Source organism: Aquarana catesbeiana, linkage group LG04 (genome assembly GCF_042186555.1).
Source record: "Aquarana catesbeiana isolate 2022-GZ linkage group LG04, ASM4218655v1, whole genome shotgun sequence".
In the NCBI taxonomy this organism is placed as follows: Eukaryota; Metazoa; Chordata; class Amphibia; order Anura; family Ranidae; genus Aquarana; species Aquarana catesbeiana.
In genome coordinates, this window is record NC_133327.1 from 249,116,732 (window position 1) to 249,131,802 (window position 15,071).

General features: G+C 40.6%; 1 protein-coding gene across 2 annotated transcripts in view; it reads left to right on the forward strand.

Annotated features, from left to right (window-relative positions):
• Positions 1–15,071, forward strand: part of LOC141139853 (probable cation-transporting ATPase 13A4) — a 203,175-nt gene that overhangs the window by 111,109 nt on the left and 76,995 nt on the right. For both annotated transcript variants that reach the window (XR_012243820.1, XM_073626383.1), the window contains exon 13: positions 10,592–10,653. Coding sequence is in view for 1 of the 2 variants with exons in the window: in XM_073626383.1 (XP_073482484.1) it covers positions 10,592–10,653 (62 nt within the window). In the remaining variant the exon portion in view is untranslated. The remainder of the gene's footprint in view (positions 1–10,591; positions 10,654–15,071) is intronic.

The window sequence follows — 15,071 nt, forward strand, 5'->3', positions numbered from 1 at the left end:
GTCTCAACAGGGAACCTGAGAATGCAGCCGGTGATTCAGCCAGCTGACCATAGAGCTGATCAGAGACCAGAGTGGCTCCAAACATCTCTATGGCCTAAGAAACCGGAAGCTACGAGCATTTTATGACTTCGATTTTGCCGGATGTAAACAGCGCCATTGGGAAATTGGGAAAGCATTTTATCACACCGATCTTGGTGTGGTCAGATGCTTTGAGGGCAGAGGAGAAATCTAGGGTCTAATAGACCCCAATTTTTTCAAAAAAGAGTACCTGTCACCACCTATTGCTATGATAGGGGATATTTACATTCCCTGAGATAACAATAAAAATGATTTAAAAAAAAAAATATGAAAGGAACAGTTTAAAAATAAGATAAAAAAGCAAAAAAATAATAAAGAAAAAAAAAAAAAAAAAAAAGCACCCCTGTCCCCCCTGCTCTCGCGCTAAGGCGAACGCAAGCGTCGGTCTGGCGTCAAATGTAAACAGCAATTGCACCATGCATGTGAGGTATCACCGCAAAGGTCAGATCGAGGGCAGTAATTTTAGCAGTAGACCTCCTCTGTAAATCTAAAGTGGTAACCTGTAAAGGCTTTTAAAGGCTTTTAAAAATGTATTTAGTTTGTCGCCACTGCACGTTTGTGCGCAATTTTAAAGCATGTCATGTTTGGTATCCATGTACTCGGCCTAAGATCACCTTTTTTATTTCATCAAACATTTGGGCAATATAGTGTGTTTTAGTGCATTAAAATTTAAAAAAGTGTGTTTTTTCCCCAAAAAATGCGTTTGAAAAATCGCTGCGCAAATACTGTGTGAAAAAAAAAAAATGAAACACCCACCATTTTAATCTGTAGGGCATTTGCTTTAAAAAAAATATATAATGTGTGGGGGTTCAAAGTAATTTTTTTGCAAAGAAAAATAATTTTTTCATGTAATCAAAAAGTGTCAGAAAGGGCTTTGTATTCAAGTGGTTAGAAGAGTGGGTTATGTGTGACATAAGCTTCTAAATGTTGTGCATAAAATGCCAGGACAGTTCAAAACCCCCCCAAATGACCCCATTTTGGAAAGTAGACACCCCAAGCTATTTGCTGAGAGGCATGTCGAGTCCATGGAATATTTTATATTGTGACACAAGTTGCGGGAAAGAGACAATTTTTTTTTTTTTGCACAAAGTTGTCACTAAATGATATATTGCTCAAACATGCCATGGGAATATGTAAAATTACACCCCAAAATACATTCTGTTGCTTCTCCTGAGTACGGGGATACCACATGTGTGGGACTTTTTGGGAGCCTAGCCGCGCACGGGACCCCGAAAACCAAGCACCGCCTTCAGGCTTTCTAAGGGCGTAAATTTTTTATTTCACTCTTCACTGCCTATCACAGTTTCGGAGGCCATGGAATGCCCAGGTGGCAAACCCCCCCCCCAAATGACCCCATTTTGGAAAGTAGACATCCCAAGCTATTTGCTGAGAGGTATAGTGAGTATTTTGCAGACCTCACTTTTTGTCACAAAGTTTTGAAAATTGAAAAAAGAAAAAAAAAATTTTTTTTTCTTGTCTTTCTTTATTTTAAAAAACAAATGAGAGCTGCAAAATACTCACCATGCCTCTCAGCAAATAGCTTGGGCTGTCTACTTTCCAAAATGGGGTCATTTGGGGGGGGGTTGTGCCACCTGGGCAGTCCATGGCCTCCGAAACTGTGATAGGCAGTGAAGAGTGAAATCAAAAATTCACGCCCTTAGAAATCCTGAAGGCGGTGATTGGTTTTCGGGGCCCCGTACGCGGCTAGGCTCCTAAAAAGTCCCACACATGTGGTATCCCCATACTCAGGAGAAGCAGCTAAATGTATTTTGGGGTGCAATTCCACATATGCCCATGGCCTGTGTGAGCAATATATCATTAAGTGACAACTTTGTGCAAAAAAAAAAAAAAATTTGTCACTTTCCCGCAACTTGTTTCAAAATATAAAACATTCCATGGACTCAACATGCCTCAAAGCAAATAGCTTGGGGTGTCTACTTTCCAAAATGGGGTCATTTGGGGGGGGGGGGTTTATGCCATCTGGGCATTTTATGGCATTCAAAACTGTGATAGGTAGTGAGGAGTAAAATCAAAAACGCGGCTAGGCTCCCAAAAAGTCCCACACATGTGGTATCCCCATACTCAGGAGAAGCAGCTAAATGTATTTTGGGGTGCAATTCCACATATGCCCATGGCCTGTGTGAGCAATATATCATTTAGTGACAACTTTTTGTAATTTTTTTTTTTGTCATTATTCAATCACTTGGGACAAAAAAAATTAATATTCAATGGGCTCAACATGCCTCTCAGCAATTTCCTTGGGGTGTCTACTTTCCAAAATGGGGTCATTTGTGGGGGTTTTGTACTGCCCTGCCATTTTAGCACCTCAAGAAACGACATATGCAGTCATAAATTAAAGTCTGTGTAAATTCCAGAAAATGTACCCAAGTTTGTAGGCGCTATAACTTTTGCGCAAACCAATAAATATACACTTATTGACATTTTTTTTACCAAAGACATGTGGCCGAATACATTTTGGCCTAAATGTATGACTAAAATTGAGTTTATTGGATTTTTTTTAGAACAAAAAGTAGAAAATATCAATTTTTTTCAAAATTTTCGGTCTTTTTCCGTGTATAGCACAAAAAATAAAAACGGCAGAGGTGATCAAATACCATCAAAAGAAAGCTCTATTTGTGGGAAGAAAAGGACACAAATTTCGTTTGGGTACAGCATTGCATGACCGCGCAATTAGCAGTTAAAGCGACGCAGTGCCAAATTGTAAAAAGTGCTCTGGTCAGGAAGGGGGTAAAATCTTCCGGGGCTGAAGTGGTTAATAATATAGAAATGTACTCTGCATAGGGTGTCCCTCGGTCTACCATCTGACAAAGGAGCATTGCCTTGTATCCGGTGAACTCTGTCTAGTTCAATATCCGCTGTCGAATCCCTCCCCAGGATTTTATTTAATATGACCGTAACAGTGGGGTGCAGCTCTTTAGCAGACGTGGTCTCAGGGATACCCCGAATTTTTAAGTTATTCCTCCTGCTCCTATTTTCTAAATTGTCCTGTTGAAGTCGCACATTCTGTAGATACTGCCACTGTGCCGCTAACTTAGCCTCCAGAGTCGCTATTTTTTGTTCTGCTGAGGTCTGGTTTTGTTCAATGGTGTCTACCCTGAATGTCAAGCTATGCAATGACTCTTTGACCTCCTTGAACTCTTCTCTAAGTACTTGCTGTAGAGTAGCGGTCATTCAGTCCATATCTGCCTTAGTAGATAGTGTAGAAAAAAAGGAATTTGTATCCGAATCGGCCGACAGAGATGGCAAAACGGGCATGATAGATCCAGTTGTACCAGTTGTGCCAATTATACCAGATATTTCTTTAGAGGGTGTTGGTGCATACTGACGTATATGCTGGTGTGTAAGCTGATGTGTATGCTGGTTAACCTGACCCGAAAGTCTATCAGCTGTTTGCCCCGTCTGCATGTTAATAATTATACTTGTACTTGTAGTATTATTAGTGCTATTAACCCCCTTTTTGGCTCTTGTGTTCGGTTTGTTTACTGGTGTGTGTTTTCCTTTAGCTTCCTGTATGGGAACCCCAATAGGCCCCTCAGTAAACTCCCCAGCAAGCTCTCCTGTCTGGGATTCCAGTGCTTGATGATTGACGGTCTGTGTGAAAACCTGTGGATCGCCTTCTGATATCCCCACGTTCACAGTAATGCCCCATACACACGGTCGGATTTTCCGATGGACATTGTCCGATCGGAGCGTGTTGTCGGAAATTCCGACCGTGTGTGGGCGCCATCGGACATTTTCCATCGGATTTTCCGACACACAAAGTTGGACAGCAGGAGATAAAATTTTCCGACAACAAAATCCGATCGCGTCAATTCCGACCGTGTGTGGCCACGCACAAAGTGCCACGCATGCTCAGAAGACATTCCGAGACGGGACAGCTCGTTCTGGTAAACTTAGCGTTCGCAATGGATACAGCACTTTCGTCACGCTGCAATGTTAAAAATGGTTTAATACAGCGCACTCTCTTCTTCTTTATAATGTGACAAGAATTAAGTAGTTTTGCTGCTCATATTCACACACACTTCTCACAAACTTCTTTCGGTACTATTTATCGGGATTCCCTCAATATATTTTGATTTCTCACATCTGACAACATATTTTTTTTTTTTTTTTTTTGACTTTAATGTAGATTCTTTTTTTGTGTTTCTCTTTTTTAATTTTTTTTTTGGTGATTTTGATTTGTACTCCCGAAAATGTTTGTGTATTTTTTGTGACAAGTTCCCACAACACCATTGATATGTTGTTCTATTTAATCTGTAGGAGATTGTTTGGTGTTGTTGTCCCTTGTTAATTTCACATTGTACTTTAGAAATGTACCTGAATCGTCACCAACAAACTGTCCTTTTTGGATGAAAATACACACAGGAGAGTAGAATTTACCTAAAAAAATTTTATTAAGGGGTCACAACTATAAACAAAGAGGGAGGCAACGCTGGAGAAACTGCAGAAGTAGGTGAAGCCTTGGACCCCCAATGCAGACATCAATTATTTAAAAGCAAAATTGGTGGCCTGAGGAGTCCATATCTAAGGGAGGGCAGTCTGGTCCAGAAGTCCCAGAGATCCGGAAAGCAGCAGATGACATCTGTGTCCCCAGGCTGTGGTCATACGAGAGACTGCATCTTCTGTCAGACCAGACTGAACCCAGGGCAATCACTCTTTGGTCTTCCTTCCACGCTTCCTTCCAGCCTTTGGCTGTGGTGGTGGAGTTGTGGCAGCAGGAGAAGGAGGAGGAGGATCGTCGATCTCAATGACATCCGTCTTGTGTGTCAGTTCCCCACTCTCCTCCTTACGAAGGACTTTATAAATCAGGTCATCAGAGATCTTGCGTTGGCCCTCCTGCATGCCCAGCAATTTGGTGGCAGCCATGCAGGCAAAGGCATCTTCAGGACTGGGGAAGGCTCTGAGGGACGCCGAAGCCTCCTGGATCAGCCTGTATGCTGAATCCTGCACAGGACTGGGAGTGGCCTTCCTGGCCCTTTTGTATGGCAGGCGGAGGGGAGGAACCTGAGACTCAGTCAGGCTGCGACTTGTCCCAGGCTTCTCTTGGCTGCCACTTAGCCCCGCCTCCTCCTGGCTGACACTAATCCCCGCCTCCTCCTGGCTGACACTAATCCCCGCCTCCTCCTGACTGCCACATTCCACAGCCTCCTCCTGGCTGAGGTCTTCCTGTGTATGAAAAAGGGACATAGTTTTAGTTTTTTTTACATCAATCACACACAATTTTCACCTCCTGACTGCTGCAAATTCAATGTTAACAAATATAACAGACTATCCTTCTGAGCCCAGCATTTTGCATTCTTGTCCCAATTTTGGGTGCCCACTACTGTCTATTGATATGTAAAACACTTTTTTTAATCAGCAATTAATGATCAATAATAACATCTAGTAAACATCATTTCTTTATTGCCCAGAAATCTGTAGAAGAATGCTATACCTGACTCCAGCTGGGCTCCTCCACTTCTTCCTGGCTGGAAGGCCCAGGTTGGACATCGGAAGCCTCAGCTGGGATGGAAGGAAGGGTGGAAGGAAGAGTGGAGAGGGATTCCCTGACTTCAGTGTGGTCTGACAGAAATCGCAGTCTCTCATAGTACCACAGCCTGGGGACATAAATGTCATCTGCTGCAGCTCCGGACCTCTGGGAATCTGTGACCTTCTTGCGCTCCCTAAGATAAGTGCTCCTCAGGCCACCAATTTTAGCTTTTAAATAGGGGATGGTTGCTGTGGGGACCACCGGCTTCACCAACTCCAGCAGTTTCTCCAGCGCTGCCTGCCTCTTCTGTTTGTGGTTATAGTGGGGGTGTCTCACTTGCCACAGACAGGGCAGCTCCCTGTACTTGTCAATGAACAGGGGAAGGAAATTGTGGTCGTTGAACCCATCCATTTTCTCTGCAAGACACAACACAAGACAAACCCTAATGTCAGGCCAAACTCCCCTAATCTTGTTACAATATAGGCTTCCATTTAGAAGCAGTATAGGCCCAAGTTTAGATCCTACCTTCGTTAGCACGATCGGCGTCTCCGATGCTCCTTCCTCCGCTCACAGATCGTACGTAAGACGCACGCGTTACGATTTATACACACTGCGCATGCGTATAACTCCGCGCACCCCTGACGTTATTTCTATTCTATTCCACGCCCCTTTTCGTTCGGCGCAGTGGAGGAAGAGCACATGGCGGATAGACAGCAGGATCGTGCTAATTACAGCAACGAGGAGGAGGAGGAGGAGGAAAGGCCGGAGCCTGAAACGTCCCGATCCAGAAGGAGATTAAAGGACTCAAATATGTCCTTTGGGGAGATGTTGGAGATGGTGGACATCCTGAAGAAGGCCGACTATGATGGAAAGTATGGGCCTTACCCCAACTACAATGTCCGAAAGGCCAAGATCATGGCGAAAGTGGTCAGGAGTCTGCACCGGAAATTCGGGGTACGACGATCGAAAGATCAGCTCAGGAAGCAGTGGTCGGACCTCAAATTATGAGAACATGAGCAGTACAGAAAGATCCGGAGAGTGCTGCAAAAAAGTAAGTATTTGTGCTGTGTTCCTATTCTTTTTGTGTTTATTACGTTCGTGCTGCTCCATGTGCTTTTAGGAACTGTTGTACAGTTTAAAATGGCAACTTTCATGTTCATGGGCACATTATTCGTTCGGATCACACATTTTTATTTCGGGCGATAAAATACCATTTTTTAGGCCATATGCATTTGGCCACCATTTTAAGGCCCTATACTTGTCTTCAAAGAATTGGGTTGTGTAGATGGCTTTGTTACTAGAATGAAATGCAAACTAGATTGTGTGTAAGGAGAGGACACTGAGCAGCTGTTTTCACATCTGGACACTGGAGCACTAGTGTGGGACCCCAGAACACCCTTTTTATTAGGGGGGCCACACAGGTGCTCCAGTGTATACTATAGGGGGGGGCTACATCTGTGAAGCTTGTACGAAACAGGTAAAGTATTGAAGCTTGACAAAGGACACTAAAAAAGCTACATCTTGGAACTCTGCTAAAATAGATCATTGTACCCCACTTCCAAGCAATGTTTCATCTTTATAGTTCTGCCATCAAATATCTGTGTGCTAAGTATACCATTTTTGATTTACATAGGAGAGAAAAGACTCGGAGGACACCCCTCATCCGAGGAGACCAGAGCCCCCCACCTCTGGAAGAAGGGGAAATCCCCCCAACACAAGCTGAGCAGGAGGAAGAAGACGTGGTGGAACTAGTCACCACAACAGGTGAGTGTCTGCGACCACAGGCTCAGATAAGAGATGGATGGCGGCATATTTTTTAGACCTAATTTATTTTTGGGTTCTTCTCTTTTTAGGTGATCGTGAGGTTGTGGATGAAGATCCTTTCACATCCGAAAGTGCCCAGATCCTGATCGGGGAGATCATGGGGTGTAATTTACAATTGGAAAACATCAAGCAAAACATCAATGATGTTATTCCAAAATATAAAAACATCATTGATGTTTTAGGGCGAGTTTAAGACCCCTCCAAATCACTTTCTTCTTTTGTGTGCTACAATGTGCTAAATGTTTTTGTGATTTTTCCCAAAGCCAAATTTGGAGGATGCACACAGTGTGTCAACATGTGCTATCTGCCATCACGGGAGATCAATGGACGCGTTTTGGGGGTGCAACCCCTTCCTCAACTATTGAAGGCGACTAACTACTTTAGTTTAGAATGATGATTTTAATAGATTAAGGATGAATTACAGTAAAAATGTTAATGTTCTCAAAGCATGTTTTCTATTAATGATAATAATGAGAATCTGACCTTTATATATATATATATATATATATATATATATATATATATATATATAAAATTTTAATATATCACATTTTATATTTTAAATAGTATACGTAAACAGTATTTCTATTTTTGAATACATTTTATTAAAGTAAACATAATTAATGCATATACGCCTGTTCAAAACTTTTCTTAGGTTGTTGTTGCTAATATCAGGCCCTCCCCTCTTTGAATGTGTTTCCTGTTGTGAACTCTGTGCTCCTGGTCTGTCGAATGGTATTGGCTGTCCTGGGGGAGGGGCTGGAGGGTTCATATAAAGACAGGCTAGAGGTGGTAAGGGCGTGACCTGAAGAAGGAGGCCACGCCTCCAATACATGTAGTCTTGGCAACCGTTTTTTGTTAGCTAAAGAGGAGTCATCTCACTAACCTTGTCCTTCCTCTCCGGCCGCGAGTGACCTCACGCAGCGCCTGCTGGATCGTGCATGTGCCCTACAGCAGACACAGCCTGACGAGATAAGGAAACAGAGTCCGCAGTGACTTCTCATACCATCACCACTTGTTCTTGGGAGCCAACCCAGTTATACAGGCCAGGAAGGGAGACATACATCCTGCTGTACATGCAATCTAAGTCCCATGTTTGTGAGTGCAATCCTCTATTGTTTGATTTTACATTTGTATCATTAAAATGGAATTACACTAGGGCAGCCGTGCACTCTCTTTTCCTTGTATATTTTAAGTATTCTTTGTTACCATAATGTCACTCATTTTCATGCAAAGTGTTAAGAGGCTAACTGCCCAGAGTTTGGAGGGTAAATTAAAAATTGTGCAGATATTACAGGAGTTTCCCAGGTTCATTTATTCAGGACAAAAGTTGTCTTCTTTTATTGTATTTGAAAGCAAGGACATTGCGAAATAAAATCTTTTAGACATGTGCAATTCGTTTTGTAACGAGCCGAAATTCGGCCGAATTCTGCATCTTTCGGACATTCGGATGCATTTGAATGTCCGAATAAAAAAATAACAAATTTCAACTAATACGAAAGAAATTATAGCGAATATAACAAATGAATTTGACATGATTCAGTAATTCATTAAAGATCTAATGAAGCCAAAGGTCAACTCAACGTAAATCTTACAGTCCAATCAGCTGATTAATTTTGTGCTGGAGGTTGGATTACTGGCAAAGTGCATTCTTGAGAACTGAGTGAGAAGGGTGTTGTATTGTATTTGAGCAGAGGAGAAGAGATATTGTCATTGTGTATGTTAATAGATTCAATAAACAAACGACTTTCCAAACTACTAATCATTATCACGAATCAATATACATAAATAGATATCAAATTTCAACTAATATGAAAGAAATTATAGCGGATATAATGAATGAAATTGACATGATTCGGTAGTTCGTTAAAGATCTTATTAAACAAAAGGTCAACTTAAATTATATCTTACAGTCCAATCAGCTGATTAATGTTGTGCTGGAGGTTGGATTACTGGAAAAGTGCATTCCTGAGAACTGAGTGAGAAGGGTGTTGTATTGTATTTGAGCAGAGGAGAAGAGATATTGTCATTGTCTTTGTTAATAGATTCAATAAACAAATGGCTTTCCAAACTACGAATCATTATCACAAATATATATACATAAATAAATATCAAATTTCAACTAATACGAAAGAAATTATAGCGGATATAACGAATGAATTTGACATGGTTCGGTAGTTCGTTAAAGATCTAATGAAACAAAAGGTCAACTCAATGTAAATCTTACAGTCCAATCAGCTGATTAATTTGTGCTGGAGGTTGGATTACTGCCAAAGTGCATTCCTGAGAACTGAGTGAGAAGGGTGTTATATTGTATTTGAGCAGAGGAGAAGAGATATTGTCATTGTGTGTGTTAATAGATTCAAAAAAACAAATGATTTTCCATACTACGAATCATTATCACGAATATATATACATACATAAATATCGAATTTCAACTAATACGAAAGAAATTATAGTGGATATAACAAATTAATTCGACATGATTCGAGATTCAGTATAACGAATATCGAAACTCTACAAATAATAACGAATTATCCGAAAATGAATTACTGTAACATAACGAATATAACAGAATGAAATTATGTATTTTACGAATGACAACGAACCAAAACTAAACAAAATTTCCCATTGTGCACAAGTCTAAAATCATTCAAAGGGTTATACAAGCTGATGTGGCTCTCCTATCCTTTCAAAACTTTAGTCAACTTCTCCAAGATCCAGAAGGACCCCACAGTTGCTGGTCAGCAGTGTCTAGGATGAAAACCACCCATCATGTTATAACGTATCTCCATAATGCGCACTTATAACACAAAGATCTTTTAAACAAGAAAAGGTCTTTAAACTGTTCTTTTGGAGACAAAGGACAGTTTTCTCTCATTGTTTAGATAAAAAAAAAAAATTAGGCACCAACCTGGCAGTGTGGATTCCCCCAGCCTATTGCCTTTTAGTTAGCATATCATCTGGAACAAACAGAATATACCCTGGCATTTACACATTCAATCAATTACATTTCCATATTCCCAGAAGCATTCACAGTGACTGATATCTAACCAGGTAGATCGCACACACACACCTATCAATCATACCGTTTATTTATTTATATACATAACTAATTACATCTGCCATTGTAGATTTTACATACTCCTCACATTGTAATAATAATAAAAATAATCTGTTTATTATTTTTTATCCTAGACAGGCACTTTAACAGAAGATGTCTTAGATTTATACGGCATACTTCCTTGTGATAACAGCAGGTAAGTATGGATTAGTCAGTGAAGTTATATGAACTAATTCACCATACTAAATATATTTATTAACACAATTCTATTTTTATAATGCTAATTTATGATATCCAGAGTATGCAGCATCTATGAGTCGTGATAGCACTGCTTCCATTACTTGGTTACATGCAGTTCATTGTAAAGTGATCTCAGATGTCCTTGGAATTTACTCTGAGATCCCATTTTAATCTACTAACAGGAATAGCCCTTTCTCCTCCTGCAGCAACAGAGGGATCTATTCCTTGCTTATAATAGCCATTAAATTACTTTTAAAATTGATCGATTGCTACATAAGTGTGTGAAGGCTGTATTATGTTCCCCCTGATCATATCCAATCCCATATGAAAAAGGGTAAAAAAAAAATTGACAGCATATAAACAAAAACTTTCTTGATCCTGGATGTGAGCTTTGTCAAATGCTATCTAAACATATGCATTGCCAATCAACTATTCTGTGATCTCAGACGTGAAAAACAGTGCCATGATTGCTCACACCTGACTTAGTTTTGATACTAATTATTACAAATCAGAAAATTTCTACTAAATTGAACATACAGTACATAGACATCACAATCCTTATATTCAAAATACTTTGATTATTGCACTAGGAAGGTAAAACATTTAGGCTAGGTTCACACTGCCGCACGGAGCGGCTCACAGTAGGGGTCCAGTGCATCCCTTCACCACTTCATTTCGGTCCAAATTGTTGGCTGAATTCGGACCTGAAATGGACCAGAAGACACACAGGACTCCTGTGCAATTCGCTCCACAGCTGTCCCAAAGCTGTGTGAACCGGATCCATTAAGAGCTGGTCACAGTCTCCTAACATGTAAATTGGATGCGGGGAAATCCACATCCAATTCACAATAGTGTGAACGCAGCCTAAAGTAGAACTCTCTATTTTTTGTTTGTTTTTTTTAAATAACTTGCCTTTGCCTTTTAAAATTAAAATGGCAGCTCTCAGTCTAACACTCATCCTATGTTCAGCATTGCCATAAACAAACCCTCTGGGAGTTCATCATTCACAATATCAGCCTGGGCTCAAATGCAGTTGCGCAAAGTGCACTGCCATCATAATGTGGCACTAATTTCTTCAGTATTACAACGCTTATACCAATTTAAACTTTAAAAAAATAAATGCATTAGGGGTGCAGGAGGGGAACTTTAAAAAAAAAAAAAAATTGCAGCTGCAAGTCTTTTTGGGTATATCTCTACCAGCTTTGCAAATCTAGAGAGTGACAATTTTGCACATTATTCTTTGCAAAATAGCTCAAGCTCTGTCACATTGGATGGAGAGCCTCTCTGAACAGCAACTTTCAAGTCTTGAATGAATGAATGATTTGTAAAGCGCTGCAAATGCGAACTAAATCGCCTCAAGGCGCTAGATGCATTCTCTGTTGTCAGCTTCTTAGAAAAGAAAGGTCTTTAGTTTTTTCCTGAAGGCCTGATGGTTTTCTTCCATGCGGATGTTGGTTGGAAGAGTATTCCATAGTCGAGGTCCTTGGACTGCAAATCTTCGTTCTCCCTTTGCTTTGTAGCGGTATTTGGGAATGATGAGGAGGTTTTGGTTAGCTGATCGAAGACTGCGCTTCGGCGTGTAGTGTTTTATTTTCTCCCGGAGATATAGCGGAGCGTTTCCTTGTATGCATTTGTGGTTGAGGCAGAGGGTCTTGAATGTGATCCGATTCTTCACGGTTAGCCAGTGTAGGCTCTTTAGGGATGGGGAAATGGATTCCCAGGGTTTTTTTCCTGTTAACAGTCTTGCCGCCGTGTTTTGGATGAGTTGCAAGCGCGCAAGCTGATATTGGGGTAGTCCTACGTAGAGCGAATTTGCATAGTCGAGTCGGGAATTGATGATTGTTCCCACAACTGCCGCTTTGTCCTCTTCTGGGATGAAGGGGATGAGTCTGTGTAGCAGGCGGAGGAGATGGTGGGATCCGCTAACTACTGATCCTATTTGTATCTTGCCACAGAATCTCAATTGAATTTAGGTCTGGACTTTGACTGGGCCATTCAAACACATGAATATGCTTTTATCTAAACCATTTTATGGTAGATCTGGCTGTATGTTTAGGGATGTTGTCCTGCTGGAAGGTGAACCTCCACCCCAGTCTTAAGTCTTTTGCAGACTATAACAGGTTTTCTTTTAAGATTGCCCTGTATTTGGCTCCATCCATCTTCTCATCAACTCTGACCAGCTTCCCTGACCCTGCTGAATAAAGGCATCCCCACAAAATGATGCTGCCACTACCATGTTTCACGGTGGAGATCGGGGTGATGTGCAGTGTTCGTTTTTCTGCTTCACACATAGCATTTTGCTTTTAGACCAAAAAGTTCAATTTAGGTCTCATCTGACTAGAGAACCTTCTTCCACATGTTTGCTGTGTCCCCCACATGGCTTCTCGCAAACTGCAAACAGGACTTCTTATGGCTTTCTTTCAACAATGGCTTTCTTCTTGCCACGCTTCCATAAAGGCCAGAGTGCATGACTATTAGTTTTCCTGTTGACAGATTCTCCCACCTGAGTAGTGGATCTCTGCAGCTCCTCCAGAGTTACTATGGGCCTCTTGGCTGCTTCTCTGATTAATGCTCGCCTTGCCCAGCCTGTCAGTTTAGATGGACTACCATGTCTTGGTAGGTTTGTGCCATACGCTTTCCATTTTCGGATGATGGATTGAACAGTGCTCCGTAAGGTGTTCAAAACTTGGGATATTTTTTATAACCTAACCCTGCGTTAAACATCTCCACAATTTCATCCCCGACCTGTCTGGTGTGTTCCTTGGCCTTCATGATGCTGTTTGTTCACTAAGGTTCTCTAACAAACCTCTGGGGGCTTCACAGAACAGCTGTATTTATACTGAGATTAAATTACACAGAGGTGGACTCTTATTTACTAATTAGGTGACTTAGTGACTTCTGAAGGAAATTGGTTCCACTAGATTTTAGTTAGGGGTATCAGAGTAAAGGGGGCTGAATACAAATGCACGCCACACTTTTTAAATATTTATTTTTAAAAAAAATTAAACCCATTTATCATTTTCCTACCACTTCACAATTATGTGCCACATTTACATTTTTGGTTGTAACATGACAAAATGTAGAAAATGTCAAGGGGTAGGAATACTTTTTCAAGGCACTGTATATTACAGTGTTTTCCAGAAAGGGGAAAAAACACAAAGTTGGTACTCTCTAAGTACTGCTAACAGCAAACATGTAATCATACAGTTTAAATGTTCAAGCATATTAAAATTATCAGTCTCTTGATGGCTTCCGATAGCAGATCTATCAAAATCCAGAGAACTTTTCGTTAACCATGAGAAGTTGGTAACTTTCTATATCATTTAATTTCTTAAAACCACCACCTTCACCATTTGATTACACACTCACCTATCCGATCTGATTTGCATCAATGTCTATACGTCTATATATGTGTTACTGGCTCACACATGGCATTCATAGCTCAGATTCTCTGTGATCCGTCTTCCATCTATCAATGCTGCACTCCACATATCTTCCTCAATAATAAAGAGTAGCCTTAAAAAAAGTAATATTTTGTTTATACGTAAAGGTAGCTGGGCTATGTCACCTTTTTGGTCTTGTATATTTTTTTGGAAACGTGTGACATCATCCTGCAATAGATCCTGGCTATGTTCCTGCTCACTCTATTCCTACTTTTCTGGCTAAGAGGGGTATTTCCATTACAAGCTATATGATCTCCTGATTTTGATTAAATAAATAACAGGGAGAATAGGGTTTCCTTGTTACATCAGATGAGCGGAAATTTAAGCACAGAGTTATCAACATAGCATCTCCTGGGAGGCTTAAGAAACTATGGGGTTTATTTACTAAAGGCAAACCCACTTTGCACCCCAAGTGCACCGCAAGTGCACTTGGAAGTGCAGTCGCTGTAGATCTGAGGGGGACATGCAAGGAAAATTTAAAAAACAGCATTTTTGCTTGTACATGATTGGATGATAAAATCAGCAGAGCTTCCCCTCATTTCAGATCTTCCCCTCAGATTTACAGCAACTGCACTTCCAAGTGTACTTTCAAGTGCACTTGTAGTGCAGAGTGGATTTGCCTTTAGTAAAACAACCCCTATGTGGTCAATTCACCAATGTTTACGGCATGCAATAAGGATATCATGTTACTCATTTGCATAAATTATTGCAATTTAAGTACAATTCACTAAAGAAAAAAATAACAATTTTGCAGTAAATAACGAAATAAAAAAAAATGTGTCTGTAAATGTCACAAAAAATTGTGTGGTACTCGGTTAAGTCAAATTCGCCAAAAAAAAAAGAATCTAAAAAAAGGAGCAGTACTTAACATCTCCCATTTGCTGGTGGTAACCAGTGGGGTATTTCCTGTTGGAGTAGGTGGTACTGGAGA